Genomic DNA, 19,089 nt, shown 5'->3' with positions numbered 1-19,089 from the left:
GGGGAACAAGCGGGGTGCCATGACAAGGACAGAGAGAGGGCAGCGTGAAAAGAGACGGCGGGAGGAGCCGACGAGTAGAGGAAGGAGACAAGGAAAAAGGTATTGAAGAGAGTGAGCACTTAGTTCACTTAAGCTGACAAAAAGCCTGCGCTGGAAAATCTTTTCGAGCCGTATTTATATATAGTGGGCGCGGTAGCTTGACGTGCACTTAAATAGCATCCAGACCTTGTTCCACATGCCAGCGTCAAGCTCCGGTTTGCGTCGTGCCCTTCATCTTTTATCAAGCCGCAGAAAAGCAAAAAAAAGCGACTTTGGAAAAGGGAATAAAAGAACAGGTTTTTCTCCACAGTTCCATTTCTTTGGAATGAAGTCGGACGCGGTATTTCTCCGCCTTTTCAAGATTTTTCTGGAGAGAATGGACACATATAATTGTCTGTATTTTTTTCAAGATTTAAAGTTCTTATCGGGTGAATTTTTTTCACGACACACTTACCTATTCTTTTTTTTTTTTTTTTTTGTCTTCCTTTAATTAGCATCTCATGCAGTCAGTCAAACTATCACCTGACGGCGGTGTGGAAATTTAGAACGGATTGCTCCTTTTCAGAAACAGGCAGATTGCAATCGATTACGGCCGAAGCTATCTCATATTTTTAGAATTGCGTATTCACCTGGTCCGGTGAGTGATGTGGGCGTCAGGAGAATGAGAGTGTGGATTTGTCGAAAATGGGTGGCTATTAGCCAGTCTGTATGTTGAGTGACTTATCGTGACTATTTTTTTTTCCATTCATTCATTTTCCGAAACGCTTATCCTTTAAAAAATAAAAAAAGATGTATAGGCAGGGATCAGGTTAAAAAAAACACACACATTCAGTGAATTGGGTTAAAAAAAAGAAAAGAAATAAGCATGTTTTTTCTGAAAAAAAAAGGTGTGTATGTTCCCCCCAAAAAACCCACAAATTCACAAATGTCGAACTTGAAATCTGTAGGGGTATTTCCAAAGTCGAATAGAATCGAAATCTCTTTTTTATTTAATTGGTGCACATAGCAAGTTGATACCAAAAAGAAATATATATATATATATAAATGACATCAATAACACTTTGTTCACTTGGGTATCATCACAGCATTCATTTAAATCTGACGTTGTTGAGCTCCGAGCAATCAGCTGAGGACATACATTGCTTCTTGCCCCCTCCAAAAATTTGCTGGGAAAGTCTCCTGTTACCAGAAGTGGAATAGAATATAAATGGAAGGACTGCTTTTAATTTTTTCCGAGATTGCTACAACAACGGTACTCGACGTGCGAAGCAGCTCGAGAAAATATACCCTCAGCGCCAATTAAAGAATGAGCAGAGACTGCCTGGCAGCTAAGTCGCCGAGGGAGATGGCAAATGGCAGCGAGAAACTTCAATAAAATCGACGCGTGAAAGAAGTCTTGCAAAAGGAAAAGGAGGTGCGGGGTTGCACCGACAGAGAAATCAAAAATGTAACATGAAATATTCAGCATCGCCCTCACAGGAGGCTGTCCACAAATAGGTCAGCTCAATATGGTTGCCTAATATTGGCTCGAGCGCGTACGCGCGCACACACACACACACACACAGACACACGCGCAAAATCCCAGCAGCAGACAATACACATCAATGGCGTCTCCAAGGAGCGACGGTGGATTTGACGAAGGCAGAATAACTGTCGAGTCGTGTGCGGCGGCCTTATGCGGGCGTTCTTTCAATTAGCACCAGTTGGCTCCAACTTGGTGGCGTTATTTTAAATCGACGGCTCTGTCGAATTAAAAAAAAAGGCTCGCAAACTCCACACCTGTCATGTTTATGAAACAGGCGCATTGCAATAAATGACAAAAGTGGAATCCTGTCCAAAAGTTGATTGATTTCGAATGAGCCGAGACAAAAAGTGAAACTCATCATGTTGAGATTCATGAAACACACAATGGGGAAATTGGTAGCATAGGCGCGGCAAGATTTCATTTTTTTTTTAAATCAATAATGTAACAGTAAGGTAAAAATGACTTTGGCAAGTATGCTCTTAGGTCAACTAAATGATTCCCTGCTAATTTCGACACTACAAATCGATTTCGGTGGGTTTTTTTTTTTTGTATGTAACAGAAATTCCTGAGATGTTTAACTCTGCTTAGCTTGTACGCAAAAATACTGAAACTGAAGTGCTGAATTCCATTCTGTGTGGAGTGGAGGAATGCCAAGATTAGTCAACTAGTCATGACAACGATCAATGATCAAAGTTGTTGACAATACATCCAATAGTCGATGAGTCGTTTATTTATATATATATATTTATTTGCCGGTTTGTTTTTCTGTAGCGAACATATTGTAGCATTGAATAGCTATGGATTACGGAGGCAATAATCAGCAAAGTCGTGTGTCAATAACCAAAACACAGTTTTTGTATGTGCGTGATTGACAGCGAACAAGCGCTCCCTCAAAGTCAGTCACAACCACGCAAAGAATGTTGTGTTTATGAACTCAGACGCAGCATCAGTCAGTCGAAGTAACACGACATGACGTATTTGCAACAAGCCCTCAACGGCAACACATCAAAAATCAGACAACCTGCCTTGTTCGTTACAAGATACAAATTTCTAGTGCTGAAGTAATAAGTCCCTCTTGAACAAAAGGAGAAATATTGGAAAGTAGACGTAGCATTTCACCTCATGCTACATTTGCTAGCTGCAAAGCTAGTAGCCGATTAGCAAACGCGGTGACATTTAACCAATTTGTTACCTCAAGTTCTTTTTAGAGAATAGATAGCCCATGTGGACCTCTCCCCACCAACCAGGAACAGGTCTCAACTTTTTCTCTTTTTTTTTTTGCCTTTTATGAACTCCCCCAAAAAAACAATGTACATGCACATAATGCCTCCATCAAAGTGACCTTGAGAGCTGTTGTCTCGTCTCCCCAACGGAACTGTGCCGATGGACTGATCTGACGGACGCAACGATTGGGCATGGTCTGGATCGGTGACAGACTTGTAGCGTGACATCTCAACTGGTTCACGACACAGAACGATATTTATTTGGTAGTCTGACAGCACAACTGTCATGGACGACAAAAAAAAAATGTGTAGTTTGACAAGGCCAAAAGAATAAAACTCATTAGTTGCCTTTAAGAACAATGGTAATGAGAGATCAGAAAAGTTGCTAAATATAGCAACAGAATTGCAAGAGTGGCAACACTGCTTTTGAAAACACGCACGTGTTTGTCGCTATGTTGTTAGTGGAAGCAGTGCAGGTCAGCTTACATAGACATCCATCCACCCATCCATCCGTCATATGAACCCTTTTATCATCATGAGGGTTGTGGGCGTGCTGCAGCCCATCCCAGCTAACCTCAGGCAATAGGTGGGGTACCCCCTGAACTGGTTGCAAGCCAATCGCAGGACACTCATAGATGATGGACCATTTGTGCTCACAATCACCCCTCAGGACAATTTGGGTACAACTTAAGATAAATTTTGAATTTTCAATAAATTTCCACGATTTGTTTTCAGGGTGCTCGAAACTTACTCCCACATTCCCCAAAACTCGTGGGGGTGCTGGAGTCTATCCCAGCCGTCTTCGGGGGGACACCTTGAACCGGTTGCCAGCCAATCGCAGGGCACACAGAGACGAACAATCATCCGCGCTCACACTCATACCTAGGGACAATTTTAAGTGTTCAATCAGCCTGTTTTTGAAATGTGGGAGGAAACTTGAGTACCCGGAGAAAACCCACACAGGCCCAGGGAGAACAAACACACAGGCAGGCCAGAGCCAGGATCGAACCCACGACCTCTGCATTGTGTGGGCGATGCGCTAACCACTGGACCACCAGGTCGCACGTTAAGGTCAGTGAAGACTAAATTGTAATTGACTGGCAACCAATCCAGGGTACAGTATATCCCGCCCCTCGGGAAAACAATTCACCACTGGCTCCATCCAACGCTAACCTTCCTAACCTGAGCCCAGCGTGCTGGCCTGCAGGACGCAGAAAGTTTAAAAACCCGTGAACTACACAACCATGCATTTTTTTTCAATAAATAGAAAATGATACAACGTAGGCTTGTCTGTCGGCACCGATGCCCCCTCCACCCTCCTGCACATCCCCGGTGTGCCTAATGAAGCGTCCTCGGGGACGCCCTCCTCTCACCTGAGCTCAACGTGGTGTTGCACTGCCACTTGTCGATGCTCGTCGGCTTCCAGCAGGACTCCCACAGGGACAGGTAGTACTGGTCGTCAGCTGTCACCCACGCGGGGCTCATCACGGCGCCCACGTCCAGGCACAGCGCCAGGAAGACGCACACCAGCCCGACCAGCTTGAGCGGTGTGAGCGGGGAGCTTCGCGCCGATTCCTCCGTCTCGGTGATAGCCGACGACATGGCGAGGGGCGCCGCGGATGCGAGCAGGTGGAGGGTGGTGCGAAGGAAAGAAGCCCGCAGGAGAGAAGTCGGTTGTCTTACGTGGGTGGATCCCGCGCGCCGGACGGGACGTGTGCCTTGTGGGCATCGCTGGAGCGGAGCAACGGAGCTTGATAGGCTAACCTGGAGCCGCTGACGTCACTGCTCCCTACTGGCGGGAGATAACGACGTACAAATACGTCCCTACGTTTTTCACGTACACGTACACGTTTTACTTAAGTATTTCCCCCGGACGACTCTTTACTTTTACTGTCTACATTTGAAAGTAGATCTGTACTCAGTGATGCAGTATAAGACTTGAGTATTTTTTCAGGTGGTGGCTTTACTGTATTTTAATAGTAATAGTAGTTCTGGCGTGCTTCACTGAGTTGCTGCACTCGTGTATGTCAAGGACGACGAGTTGGGATGACATAACAGATTTGTGTGTGTGCATAAGTCGTCTGATCAAGACCTGAAATTGAACCAGGAGGATATGAAATATGCTAATGAACCTGAATAATGATCAGGTACCATTTCTCTCGATCTCTTTCACACACACACACACACACACACACACACACACACACACACACACTTTGCTTGCAACAAGTGCGTCAAGGCTGCGACCGATGACGTCACCGGACTGCCGCTTTCATCATTTGCAATGGTTTTTCCGGGCCTTTACTGCAGCCTCTTCCAGTTCTTGTTTGCTCCTGGAGGTTTCTCCCTTTAGTCTGCACGTCAGGAGTTGAAATGCCTCCTTAATTGGGTTCAGGTCCAATGTTGGATGATGAAAGATTCTCCCGACTATTTTGGATGTGTTTTGTCTGCGAATTCCCAGAGAAAATGGTTTCCGTAGACCTCCGACTTCATTCTGCCACTACCGTCATGAGTCATCTCGTCAATAATACGGGTGAGCCCATTCCAGGAGCACCCATGCAAGGCCAAGCCTGACATTACCTTCACAACGAGTCAGTGATAAGATTGTGTGTTTTGAATCATCGGCAGATCCTTTCTTTGGCCTTTCCATCACTTTGGTTGAGGTTAAAGTTGGTCCCATTAGTCCCAAAAACCTTTCTCTGTGCTTCTTCCAGTTTGGGCTTCTGATTCAATTTGTCGATGAGTAGTTGGCATCTTGTGGTATGGCCCGCATATTTCTGCTGTGGAAGTCTTCTTCGAACAGCGGATTGTGATACCTCCAGCCGTGCGCCGAGGACGTTGGCAGTGATGTCACTGGTTGGTGTCTTTGGGTGTTTGGCATCGACCGCTGTCGATACCCTTGTATGACCTGCTCAATGTCTGTTGCTCGCTACACCAGTAGTTCGTTTTTCTTCTATGCCTGATGTTTGTGCAATAAGATATCCTTTATGTGTCCCACACTGGGGAAATTTACAGTCTACAGCAGCAAAATTGTGGGTAGAAAGAAGAAAGAACAAAAACAAAGTGTTTGCATTCACAAAATAAATGTTTCATTTTCAATGTACACAGTTCAATTAAGTGCAATCGCGCTGATCTATATTTTTGTCCCCGCTCAACTCTCTCAGCTTCTTTTCTCTCATAGGCAGCAGTCATGTGTTGCAATAGTTTTATCTCCCTTGAAAATAAAAAGTGGGTGGCTTCAAACCAAAGGTGCTCAGCCCTGAGTCGTTGAACACACCCACATAGAAATACCACAAAATAAAAGAGGGAATTCTGAACTTTTGCCATGGCCGAGTTCATCGGAGCCTTTTTTAGTAGCGTCCAATACAAGATGAAAGGTGGCGGAGGTTAAAGTTGCCGTTCTTTTTTCCGCTTTCCCACCAGTGATAAAAGACTAAAACATCAAACGCAACTAAGGAGGATTGAACATCACACATTTTTTTTTTCAGGGCTCGAGAGAGCTGAGGTGAAACCAGTGCGCGCACGTCACAATGTCCATCTTCAGCCATTGGTGTCACACTGCAAGATTCCCCCGTCCCTCTCTCTCACACACACACACACACACACACACACACACACACACACACACACACACACACACAAAACTAGGATGATTTATTTAATGGAAGACATGTTTTCAGAGCACAGTCTCAATCTTTCTCAAGGTTGTCCGGGCTATAATTTAAAAGCCCTCAATTGAAGGGACGTGATTTATGACGCGAGTTAACTCCATGGCTCTGTTATTACCTAACAAAGAAAGAATAAAAGATGTAACATTTGATTTGAGCGAATGCAGTAACTGGTTTTGCTTGGCCATTTCTTTGATTCCCCGTCCGTCGTGACAGATGGTGCAAAACCTGAAATTGCGACTAATTAAGTGCAATCTTAATAAAGGGATTAATCTGAAGGTAGGTTAAAGTGAAGCAGACAGAACCAAAATGACACAAGTGCAAGGTGGAAATCTGGGCTCCAAAAAAAGTAGGGGTGTCAAACTGAGTGTAGTTGAGGGGCCGCAGGCTAATTTGATGTCAGGTGAGCCGCACCAGTCAAATCGTAGCATATAAATGACAGCAAGTTGGCGTTTTTTCCCTTTGTTTCACTGCAGCACAAAACTTTAAGAGGTCATTGGAACTGAGCTTTCCTTTTCTATGTCTGAATAAAACTCAAAATTGACTTTGAACCACACAAACTCAAGTGAGAACGATTTCATTTGGATGAGAAATTGATCACCTGCCGAGTATAAGAAAAAAACGTAATTTAAAAAAAAAAAAAAAGGTTATGCATATGCCAAATCAGATTGCACCTGACAAAGTTCTTTGTGGCTAAACTGAATCGCTACACAATTTTCTCACGTTTGAACCTCCGAACCTCAGCAATATAGTGAAACTCCTCTACAACGAAACCTACATGGGCGAAAATACCCCCTAGTGTGAAAAAATTTTCATGCATGAAAGCCATTCCCACTTTTCTGCTCCCCCTATGACGAAAAGTCCCCCTGTTTCGTTATGCGAAATCTTTTTCTCTGCTCTTGCCTCGCAATGAGCTTCACTACAACGAAAGCAAGCCTTCCGCAAAAGTCTTAATGCAACCTCAGCATGCCACAGCGACCTCTGCTGCTTCGTTCGGAAACGGCAACAGCAACCAACACACTGGATTACACATGTGCAGTAGTCCAAGAAGTATTTGTTATTGTTAGCTTCAGACGCAGCACAAACGTTTCATTGCTAAAATGGCTACGAAACGGCCCTTTGTAGACCAAGGAGTTAAGAAAAGCATTCACGCTTGAAGACAGGATAAAAGTAATAAAAATGACGCTGGCTATATGAAGTGTCAAAAAAGTGTATGCTCATATTTATGCACTACGTATTGGAATAAAAATAAAGAGAACACACATACGTTTTGTGTGTGTGTGTGTGTGTGTGTGTGTGTGTGTGTGTGTGTGTGTTTACATCGGAGATAAAATTTGCTACAGTGAAAAGCCCCCTGTTGTGAAAAATTTCTTGCTGCAAACATGATTTCGTTGTAGAGGAGTTTCACAGTACAGACAAATGCAAAGGGAGCCACAAAAAGATTCAACTTCAATATTCATGTGATTCTATTAAAACGAGTTATTACTATTAGTACTAAAATGGGGGGTGCGGTGGGGGTGGGTAGCATATTCAAGCAACTTAAACCAAGGCCCAATTTTAATTATCACAAATGAAAATTCCAATTAAGTCCCCCTCCCCTTTCCCCTTTCTGCTTTCGATGATTTGTTCCTTCGCTCTGTTGGGCGACGAGCAAATGTATTCGTGAGATCCTGCAGAACTTTGTTAATTTGACAAAATAACCTATACCACCGAGCGTTGAGGAAGAATAAAATGAAAAACAGGAGGCAAAATGAAAGAAAAAGAAAGGAAGGAGAAAAGGAATCCTAAACTGTCGAGCACAAAGTAAGGACAAAATGAAAAAAGACGCAAAATGAAAGAGACAGAAAGAAAGCAGAGAAACTAAATAAAAGAAAGATAGCAAGAAATAAGGAAGGAAGGATCGAACGACAGAAAGTAAATTCAGTGTGAAGCATCCGTTGTGCCGCATCAGTCGTGTTGCGGCGAGATTTTGATGGCGGGTGGCGCCATCGAAAATCCCTCTCTGCGCGAAGCAAAAAACTGTCACGGAGGGCCATTTAGTCGCGCGTGTGTGTGACACCTGTGCATGAAATCGACAGAGAGAGATGAAGAGTCATTTGCAGATTTTCAGCGGCGCTGAATTTGCCAGGGCTGGAATGCGCCGGTTCCTCGTGACAAAGTTGGGCTGCTGTTCACTGGCGAGGAGCGCGGCGCCGTGGCTGGACGACGGTGCAGACAGAGGAGCGGTTACGCCTCTGACGTCATAAATCCACTGCATGACGGACGCCTGCGGGAAGGATCGGGGCCGGCTGTTCGTTGTGCAACTTCAATATATCGTGCGTGGGCAATACCTTGATGGTAAGTCTTGCGTTGTGCCTCTGATTTTTGGCGGTGGGGGTGAAAAACACATTGATGAGGGCGCCGCTGGAATCGACGGGGGGCAACATTCCAGAAGCTGGACTGACGGCAAACTCATTGCTGCTGCCCGGCTGGAAAGTTGCGGTGAAAGGCTCCGGCCTCCTGAGAATTGAAATTGAATTCCTTGAAATTAGACAGATGGACAAGACAAATTGGGGAGCCTCGCCAGCTTCTGCCTGTAAATGTGCCGCCAACAAGTGGACCTGGTTATTCTTCCGGGATTAGCTGGGCTAGACTTCTAGCTCAGCGTGGAACCGTGGAGCGGCTTGTGAGGGAGGGGGAAAAAAGTGTTATCATTTGGTGCATCGTACATCCGAACCTCAGGGGTCCTCCTTCCCATAAGGCATCACCAACCTTTGCTTACCTTGGGCTACCGCTTTCATACACACTTCTGAAAGAACACATTTGCCCAAATTAACTTTGATGACAAAAAATATCCATCCATCCATTTTCTAATCAGCTTATCCTCGGGAGGGTCATGGGCGTGCTGGAGCCTATCCCAGCTGTCCTCGGGCAGTAGGCGGGGGACACCCTGAAGACAAACAACCAGCCGCACTCACACTCACACCTGCCACGCATGTTTTTGGAATGTGGGAGGAAACCGCAGCACCCGGAGAAAACCCACGCAGGCACCGGGAGAACATGCAAACTTCACACAGGGAAGCCGGAGCCGGGATCGAACCCACAACCTCTGCACTGTGAGGTCGACGCGCTAACCACTGGACCACCGGACCACCCTTGACAAAAATATATTCCTCATAAATGACATTCCCACACCGATCACGTCAAGTTCTCACAATAATTCTTAACCATGATTTAACGCGGTCTGAAAGAGATATTCAAACCGTTCAAATGATCACTTTTGCAACAATCGCAGGAAATCACCTCTCACCACTAAGGGATTTTTAAAACACGCCAACGGGCTACTCATGTGATCCTTGGGGATTTTTGTAGGCTCCATGTTGGTCACCCCCTGCTCCACTCTTGAACAACTACCACAAAAAAGTTGGCATTTCCTTTGGGCAGTTACAACAAAAAAAAAAAGGAATAGCGTCGTTTGAAGAATATGGGCCTCGACAAAATGGTCGAGAGAAACAAAAGCTTAACACGAGAAGGAACAGGGAAAAAGTAATTTTCAAGAGTATCACAGCTCAAAGGTTTGGTGACATTGGCTTCGGTGTTTTTGTCTTATTTTATACCTGGAAATATTGCAGGAAATATGAGGAAATATTATCATTATAATAGTGACTATTTATTTTCATCTCATCTGTGTAGAGTGCAAGAGTGCACCGTTATTGGAACTCTACAACAACAAAATAAGTTATAAATGATCACTGATTGTAAAATCGTCAAGTACCGGACAGCTGAAAGGGCATCTCCAGTATCTCTGGTCCTGAAAAGTGATTATTTGCTTTCTTAATGTGCTGTACTGATTGGTCATGTGGGTCTGTTCAAATACCGGACAGGCAAAGCAATGGAAACAGGGAAAAAGAAAGTTTGACTTGGATCATCGGTCACGATTCGGGCTCCCACTGTGGACAAAAAAAAAAAAATGGCAACGCGCTGTTTGGAGAGACGCTTCAGTCTGCTTCCGTTTGCCCTCGAGAAAAGCACCGAGTATGCCCACCTTTCTCCGTCACCCCCTACCGACGTGACTGAAAAAGCTGCAATTGAAAACAGAGATGGCAATCATTTCTTTCAACCGACATGCAATCGAGCAAACATACACACCGAGTGGTGCTGGTCAAGCAGAAGCCCAGCGCGGATGTTTGACCAAACTCTGTGACATCTGTGTCAATGACATCATCGACCTGGGCCTCCGTGGCGATGACATCCAGTGGAAACTCCCAGATTTGTCCCGACGCATGCTGCACCACTAGAATTGCTGAGCACCTACACACAAACACACACACACGTACGTACATCTTCCATTGATACTTGAATTTAATTCTCAAGGCTTTCAGCTTATGATGCTTCAGTTGCTCATCTCATGATCATCGGAAATTGTAGGATGTTAGTGTGTGGGTGGCAGTGGTGGACACGCCGAATGCAATGTACCCGACAAACAAGATTTGGACATTTGTGGCAGTAAAAGTGTCATTTGCAGTTAAACGCTGAAAGGGTTCACAGTGGAAGACATCCTTTGCTTTAAACCTCGTCGTCGTACGGACGATTTTGAGTATGCGCTGATGGTATACGCGCTGGTTCCTGAGAACAATGTTTAAAATTTAAGGTTGTGTTTTCAAGATTGCAAAAGCAAGGGCAAGAAAGTGCAAACTTTTCCCTGTCGCTGGTTTCCAACTATTGAATGAACTTCCGGTGCACATGAACCTCCGTGCGGCCCATTCATAAAACCCAGTTTTATTCCTTGGCGTTCAACACAGCACGAGACTAGAGCCCTTATTTTAGTGTCTTTTTTGTTTTGAGTGTTTGGAACTTTCTTACCTGTTTTATTGATTATAAATAATATGTTCAACTGTCTTGTGCTTTGCACTTGTTTTGAAAGTCTTTTTTCAATGAAACTGAGTTGACACGATGCAAAACCTTTTCAGCGCACCTGAATTCTTGACTCATCAATAAATTATGTGGATCAGAATATGATGCGAATAACATGATGGAAGAAGCTAAACTCCAGTGACTCCCCACTGAAAAAAAATGGGGGGAAAAAAAATTTATTGGTCAATAAATGCATTTTGGATGAAATGAGTTAAAGCCACAAATGAACTGTTATGGTGTTGTTTCGTGTGGCCAAAAGAAAAGCTTTGTATTTTTTTAAGCTTAGCGACCAAAGATGCATCAGGAGGGTCTTCAATGAACCCAAATTCATAATTTCCCATAGTGGGAAGAAGCAGGAGGATCCAGAGTGAACCCATGCAAGGCTTAGCGCATGCAGGCTGTAACAAATTAATGCAGATGAGATAGATGGGTGGGGGGGAGATAACCCCCTCCAAAAGACAATAACACAGTGTTTACTCAGCATGTCATCTGTTATTCACAAAGCAACAGGACAAAGTGATTGAACGCTCTCCCCCCCTGTTGAGCGTCTGGATCGCGACAATCTTTTCATGACTTCATATTTGCTTGCTCACAGTGGGGGTGCAATATCTGACATTTTTCTTCACATATTGGGAGGTGTTGATCCATATGAAAATGAGCGCTGATGTGTCAAGCTGTGAGGAAATATGAGACTGCAAGTTTGTGCGTGTCTGCATCAATCAAATGTGCACTTGGATGGCTCCTGTCAATGTGCATCAAGCTTTTTTTCCACCCCAGAGATTTTGGTGACGGCACCTGCATTGCTTGACCGGACTGAGGAGCAGATTGATGGTGAGCGTCACAACGCCGGTCTCGGGGTCTCTCCTCCCAGCTTCGATGGAGGCAGTCAGGCAGTCCTCGGTTTCACTTTCGAAACACACCTCGCATTGGAAGTCTTCCACAAACACGTGGGGAACTGGAAAAGTCAATTCAGAGACAGATTGACCGGGTCTGCACACCCGCAGAAGGATAGAGGTGCAAAAACAGCTCCCCAAAAGCAATCCGGATCTATTCGGCTTCTTCACGATGGATGCACAATGCTAATTTCAGTCTATGCATTTTTGATGCGAACATTATTGAATGAATATGTATGTGTCAAAAATATACCAAAATGCGAATCAATCTCAACCTGGGTTTGCCACTTTTTCACCGTAGCGTCACCCTTTCAGAATTGGTTGTCAAAATAATGAAAGATCTGCAAAGCCTTTATCGCGACTCTAAAGATACTGTATGATGTGATATGTTGCAAATTGGCATTTGACTTGCAGCGCATAATCAGCATTCTGTTATGCCTTTTTGACCTTGCCGTGACCTTGAAGAGACTCCATCATTTGAAAGTGGACGTCAATCACAAAATTACTTCCTTGGTCTAAGTACAACACGAACATGAATTTGCGCCACGCTGACACTCCATCCATCCATCCACCCATCGCGGCCGTGCTGGAGCCTATCCCAGCTGTCTTCGGGGAGCAAGCGGGGCACTCCGCCATTACAAAAAAAAAAGGTAACGATGCACGCGAGCCACACCTTCATGTTTAATTTCAGCTCCTGGCACAAATCCGGTGAGCAGGATATCAAGCCTCTTCTCCAGCTGGCAGCCCGCTTCACACTGGACCAGGCAGAGTGGTGAATTATCAACAGGCGCTCTCAGGGGAATCCCGCAGAGAGGGTAGATCCAACAGATGGTCGACAGCTTCTTTCTGGCCCTGTTTAATTATGAACGTCGAGCATGCTGAACGCTTCACAATTTGTCATGAGTCGCAGGTAAAAATAATAAGAGGAGTCCAAGCGCACGAGCCGGCAAGCTGCATTGAGACCAAAATAAAGCCACGGCGACTGGCAGACTGCCCGTCATGCCTTGTTGGCTTTTGCATTACTGAACACCGCAAAACCAAACAAACTCGTAGGAAATAATTCAGAAACCGACAAGTACCGCCTGCGCCTTTAACCACCGCTAGCGTCATCGCCATTGAAACTAATCACGAGCCCGTTGGCCACTTTCTTTTTACACAGCCTGCCCTGTGGTTGGAATTCATTTAAGTGATCATTTATTGTTTAAATCAGGACATGTTCAGGACAACATACATGATGCATGTTACTGAACTGGGTTCAATTCTTCATGTAAATATTCATATTTTTTTTTTTTACGAATGCACCAGCAAGAACTTTCTGCTAGCTTCAGCATTGCTTCCTCGGAGAAGGTCTTTTATAAAATAAAATAGGTACTCGGTGAAGTCCTTAACTGAATCGAAAACACAATCAAAGTGGATCGTGAATCGGGCCATCGTGAATCGAATCGATTTCGGAAATCTGAATCAATACCCAGCCACAACAGGGATTTACAGCCCTAAAAGGCGCAATAATCAACAAAAAGTAGATTCTTCTACTTCTGGACCTCAATGCAACACAGGATTCTAGATAAGGTAAGCCATTTTCAACTAAAAAGAAAAACGTTTTCATAGTTTGCTTCGTTCAATCGGGACTAGTTTATAAAATAAAATAATAAAAACCTTCGAGTGGGCACAAAAGGTCAGAAAGCATGGCTTCATTTGAAATAATCTGTGTTCACTAATTTCTCAAATATTATTAAGTACTCTTAGCTTATTCACCTTATTGTACTGAATATCAAGTGTGAAAATTTATTAATTGCTCTGATCACGTTGTCACTTGAAATATCGAGTTGGAGAATTTTTATTGTTGTGTCATGTGTTACACCCAGAGCAGAATTCTGCTGAAATGAAAATACGACGCACCTTTTTCCACTCGTGGCGGTGTTGAGTGGCTTCATCGAGATGCACAGCCAAGCCTGTTGTGGGTCCATAGACTTGGGTGCAAACACCACCGGCACATCCAAACTGCCGCCCTCGTTTATCTGTACACCTGCAGTAGAAACCCCAGAATAGATCGATTTTTCCATAATTAACTACGGCCAAACCAACTGATCGGTTCTACTTTTAACCCTTTCGTGCACCCTGTAACCAGATAACATGATCTGCTGTCCACTGTATATAGCCGCTGTCCCTGAAAGGGTTAATGTAGACTAGAATAGATTTGATGTGTTGGCTTCCAGAAAATTAACAAGAGCAAAACTGTGGTCTGTAATTTTGTGATCGAAGTTTGATCTTTAAAAAAGACACTGGAAATGCTCCAGTTTGCGCAGAAAAGTCACTGCAGCAATCAACAAAGGACGCTGACGCGACGATTAAATTTCAGGACTGAGAAAAAAAACTCTGAGGGAAGGAAGAATGGCACAGGAGGTGTAACTTAATTAAAAGAAGAAACATTTCATTTGAATCTCTTTGACATTGATATTTAATGACAACGTGTCCAAAGGGACAGAAGCTGTTATTTGAACCTTCTTGCTGCCCATTTACATGCAAATTCTTATCAGATCAGATTGCATCTCTTAATTAACCGTGCTGAGAGTGCTCACCATGAATCCAGGGGAGCCTTGAAATACGAGTTGAATTTATTTTGTGACAACTATAAACGCTAAAAAAATGTGCAATGCGTTTTTAAGAAAAAAAATGTAACTCTATATTTGTAGTTAAAAAAACATATACAGTTAATGAATAAATGAATAGAATGTAATTACTTGAAATATTTTTGCCACAGTATTTGCTTCAATTCAATGGACAATGGGCTGCGTCGACAGGCGTTTGCGCCTTGGCCACCTGGCAGCAGCAGTATGATACAAACAAAGTGACATATACATGGAGATGGCCCTTGGTATGCTGCAGTTAGTCTTTTTAATGATATCTTATTTGCCTGAGAGTCTTTTTAGAGTGTCTGTTTGGATGTGTTGCTGCACCGTTTGTGTTTACATAGGCATTGCTTGTCGGGTTATAACGCTGTTTATTATTTGTTACCCTTGTTAGAATACATCGTGGGACTTGAGCTACAGTTATTTATTCAGTTATTTATTCCTGTGACCTTTTATTTACAGACGCTCTGCACTTCACTATCTTTTACACCCTTCCTCGCATTTAGTCAAAACCACTTAAGACCAAGCTTAGAGACCTTGTTTGGTGGTGTCACCCCCTGTGTGGTTGTTGACTAAGAGTGTATATGAACAGGGAATGAGTTAAGACTTTCTTCTCCACCCGACCGTGTAGTCGATAAGCCTCCACGGTCGTGTGTCGATCTTTTTTTGGCATTAAAGCTGTTATACTTTGACTCGCAATTCGATGTACCGTTCCTTCATGTTCTTGGGAGCATAAAGACAACGAGCCAGTTGAAGTTTAGAAGGAACACCCTCTCTGTGGCCTTTTGTATTGTTTGTTAGCACTAAGCTAAATGGACGTCTTGCTCAAAGTGCTCGTTTGAAAAGAATAAAATTCATTTTGTTTCTCTGTATAATGGAATAAGTAAACACACCTTCCATCTGGCTCAGAGACAGAGAGAACACGTCCTTGTCAGGAGTCATTGGAACCAAGCTAGGGCCAGCACTTGGATCTTTATCTGTTACACAGACATATTAAAAAAAAAAAAAAAACAAGTGATGTTGGTGTCAGTCTTTTTACGTACGTGTGTGTGGACGTGAATGTCATGAAAGGACAACATTTGCCATGTGACCTGTAAGTGCGAGCCCAAGTGTGCCTGGGTGCTCGGTGGGATTTTTGAAGCGAATGATGAAGGACTCCCTGGCGCCAACTGCACAGGAGATGCTTAAAGGTTCCTCCCGTCCGGGCATGAGACCTCGCCCGAACAACAACACACACCATTGCTGCAACTACAGCGAGGAAAAAGGTTAAAACAGCAAAAAAAAAAAAAAAAAAAGGCATCTCCTTGAACCAAATTAGTGAGGGCGAAATGTATTTAAAATAGGGAGCAATCCATAAGTTTTAAGTGTGTGTCACCTGAGGGCAGGCGAAAGTGATCTTTGCTCCGTGGTTGCACTCTCCAATACATGATGGGGTGAAGAGCACCCCCAGTTGGGTGGCAGAGTAAGGCTCTACAGTAAGCTGAAACACACACACACGCACACACACACACACACACGAATGTGAAGAAGGCATGAATGACTGTTTCAAAGTGCATTTGAGAAAGGAGAGGCTTTATTTTAGCCAGCTGCCTAATATGAAAGAAGCTGGATTTAAAAGTGGCACCAATTTGCGGTCCGATTTAAAATCACTGTCCAGTTTGAGACCCAAATTCGAGACTGTTGGCTTAAGATAAGGAGCCGGGGAGCCCACGTTCGCAGGACGGGATGTACATGGGCCACTAGGACCAAACACCATCACTTTTGTCTTCTTCACATTGAAGTTCAAAAAATTTTGCGCCATCGAGGTCTTGATTTCCTCCAGGCAGGATCAACCCCACATGATCAAACAAAACTCCCTGTATAGGAAGGAACCTCGAACAGAATCCAGGCTCTATGGGGCGAATGTCTACCTTGGCTATTTGGGTTGAGTTTAAGAAGTAGAGTCGAGGAACAGAGGCTAGATAGAGAGGTTGAGCAGCCAGAGGAAGGACGACACAACAATGGGCACAAATAACAGCCATATCAAGAATAATAATCTTCCCATGCTGAATCTGAGAATCCGCAAAGTGAATACAATCCGATCCTTCCAACTTTGTCCACTGCGAATTGTGAGCAATAGGCTCAGAGGTTAGTCAAGAAAAAAAAAATACTAACAGTGCTTTCTGAACCCAGTTCCAGGGTGTAGTTTCTGGGGTTACTGTTGGACACGGTCACCTTCACTCTATCTGCCGTTGGGTTGACCACTGCAATAGACTGTCTCGTCCACCTGAGACAAACAAAAACCACAGAGAATACAAAAAAAAACACAATACCCTTTACAACTGCATTTTTTTAAGGCAAACTCTTTGTGTTGCTACCTACTTGCCCAATGGACAGCAAGCCTGTGGTAGTGTCACAACAGCAGAGGGAACGGCATAAAGCTCCAGCTGGTACCAAAACTCTCCGACTGGTTCAGACTGGAACACCACGCTGGGACAGAAAAAAATAACATAAAATAAATAAGTAAACATGTGCGACTGAAATGCAAAGGAAAAAAAAAATCACAAGACCAAAAAGAAATGACAATACAGCGGCGCCTTGAGATGTAAATTTAATTTGTTCCGTGACCACACTCATTACAGCGTAAGACAAAGATAATGATATTCAAACATCGCACCTAAAAAAAAAAACGATCAGCCGATTTTTGCAAAGTTAAACATTTACTCAAGGACAAAATATTGTAGTTACATGTTCTGACTGTATTGTTGTAAGCATTAAGGGACCAAATAAATAGTTAAAGAAACATACAAAACATGTCACTTCTATTTGTTTTATGTTTGGTTTGACAATAGCTGGGAGTGGTTCACTAACAGTATTTTTTTTTCTGTGTTGACGATTCACCAAACTGCCACTTGTTGTAAAATGACTTGAGTTGTGTTGCATTTACTGCCACCGCAACAGCACTCGCCACACATGCATGCATACCACACAGTGCGCGAATCCTTCTCATGTTGTCTCTTCATTTTCCCCAGCGTTGTATGTGAATGATCAAGTGCTTCTGTGTTGACGATTCACCAAACTGCCACTTGTTGAAAAATGACTTGAGTTGTGTTGCGTTTACTGCCACTGCAACAGCACTCGCCACACATGCATGCATACCACGCGCACGAATCCTTCTCATGTTGTCTCTTCATTTTTCCCAGCGTTGTATGTGAATGATCAAGTGTGCGGGTGTGAAAAACAAAAGAGGACTGCTCTAACCTGCCTCTGCTCTTCCCCATTTTTCCCGGAGAAAATGTGACCTTATAGGTAAGTGTTTCCTGCGGGGGGATTAAAACCCAGTCCGCTCCACACAAGTCAGCTCCTTCCAGGTCCACGTTGAGCAGGAGGAGCTCTCCTCCCGGGTTACTGACGGGGATCTCGATGGCGACGGAGCTCTGGAGACATTGCAAAGACGAAACCTGATTCGTATTTTTTTTCCGAATACTCAGGTGCCGGACTGGAGCGTTGTTGAGCTTACGTGAACGGCGCACTGCACGTTCAAGGTGTTCACAGGTGATCCTGGTTCACATATTATCTCCAGAGTGTAGAACACTTGGTAGCGTCCAACAATATTACCTGAAAGGGAAGTTCACAGGGGGCAAAAGTAGTCATTCACACTCTGTGCTGAAGTCGACTTTGTCATGTGTGAATAAAAACACAAAAAAACCCCCCAAAAATTACCTTTGTCAACACATCTCTCATCTCTCTGATCAGTCTCATCAAATGACAGATAACCTGTGAGAAACATTTTAACATTCATTGCACCCTCGCCTTAACTACTTCGATTCAAATTGCATGAAAAAGTAGCCAAGGTAAAAGTCACCTGATAGCTCCCCACGTTTCCGTGGCAACACAGCCAGGGTGTACAGTGCGCTTTGACCGGGTTGAACTTTTAAGGATGAATTGCCGCTAATAATGGATAGGTCAGTCATCACCTTAATACACACACGCACGCACGCGCACACACACACACACGTTCAGAAATGAATGAAGCGCCCTTTCAAAATCTGCAGCATCTTATTGGCAATGCATTGAACGAATGGAATTCAAACCAACCTGAAGAGAGAGCGTCTTCTGAGTGTAGTTCGGGACATTCAGCTGTCTGCTAGTGGTCTCGCCCACGGGACAGCGTAGTACGACATGCTCCACAGGCAGGGGGCGCTCACCCACCCCTCGGATGGTAAAGACATGCTCCAC

The 19,089-nt window shown here is 44.1% G+C and overlaps 2 protein-coding genes and 1 long non-coding RNA gene across 3 annotated transcripts in view; 1 reads left to right on the top strand and 2 right to left on the bottom strand.

The window, feature by feature from the left end:
- LOC109507791 (transmembrane protein 47-like) overlaps positions 1–4,704 on the bottom strand; it is an 8,536-nt gene extending 3,832 nt beyond the window's left edge. The window contains exon 1 of the mRNA XM_019857448.1: positions 4,161–4,704. Coding sequence (XP_019713007.1) covers positions 4,161–4,389 — 229 coding nt within the window. The 5' untranslated portion in view covers positions 4,390–4,704. The remainder of the gene's footprint in view (positions 1–4,160) is intronic.
- LOC109507794 (uncharacterized) lies at positions 1,280–7,581 on the top strand. Its single transcript, XR_002166533.1, has 3 exons — positions 1,280–1,291; positions 6,873–6,879; positions 7,421–7,581. It is a non-coding gene; the product is annotated as an uncharacterized LOC109507794 (long non-coding RNA).
- A 919-nt stretch (positions 7,582–8,500) lies between these two features.
- LOC109507772 (cilia- and flagella-associated protein 47-like) overlaps positions 8,501–19,089 on the bottom strand; it is a 39,876-nt gene continuing 29,287 nt past the window's right edge. Inside the window, exons 51-66 of the mRNA XM_019857420.1 lie at positions 18,949–19,083; positions 18,716–18,827; positions 18,574–18,627; positions 18,371–18,468; positions 18,112–18,287; positions 17,233–17,340; positions 17,026–17,137; positions 16,247–16,351; positions 15,963–16,119; positions 15,765–15,848; positions 14,141–14,267; positions 12,915–13,093; positions 12,144–12,303; positions 10,584–10,745; positions 8,786–8,954; positions 8,501–8,721 (exon numbers count right to left, since the gene is read on the bottom strand). Coding sequence (XP_019712979.1) covers positions 8,548–8,721; positions 8,786–8,954; positions 10,584–10,745; positions 12,144–12,303; positions 12,915–13,093; positions 14,141–14,267; positions 15,765–15,848; positions 15,963–16,119; positions 16,247–16,351; positions 17,026–17,137; positions 17,233–17,340; positions 18,112–18,287; positions 18,371–18,468; positions 18,574–18,627; positions 18,716–18,827; positions 18,949–19,083 — 2,112 coding nt within the window. The 3' untranslated portion in view covers positions 8,501–8,547. The remainder of the gene's footprint in view (positions 8,722–8,785; positions 8,955–10,583; positions 10,746–12,143; positions 12,304–12,914; positions 13,094–14,140; positions 14,268–15,764; positions 15,849–15,962; positions 16,120–16,246; positions 16,352–17,025; positions 17,138–17,232; positions 17,341–18,111; positions 18,288–18,370; positions 18,469–18,573; positions 18,628–18,715; positions 18,828–18,948; positions 19,084–19,089) is intronic.

This window comes from Hippocampus comes, unplaced genomic scaffold (genome assembly GCF_001891065.2).
Source record: "Hippocampus comes isolate QL1 unplaced genomic scaffold, H_comes_QL1_v1.1 scaffold256, whole genome shotgun sequence".
NCBI lineage: Eukaryota > Metazoa > Chordata > Actinopteri > Syngnathiformes > Syngnathidae > Hippocampus > Hippocampus comes.
Note: the sequence above shows the minus strand (reverse complement) of the source record. Positions and strands in the feature narration are given on the sequence as shown.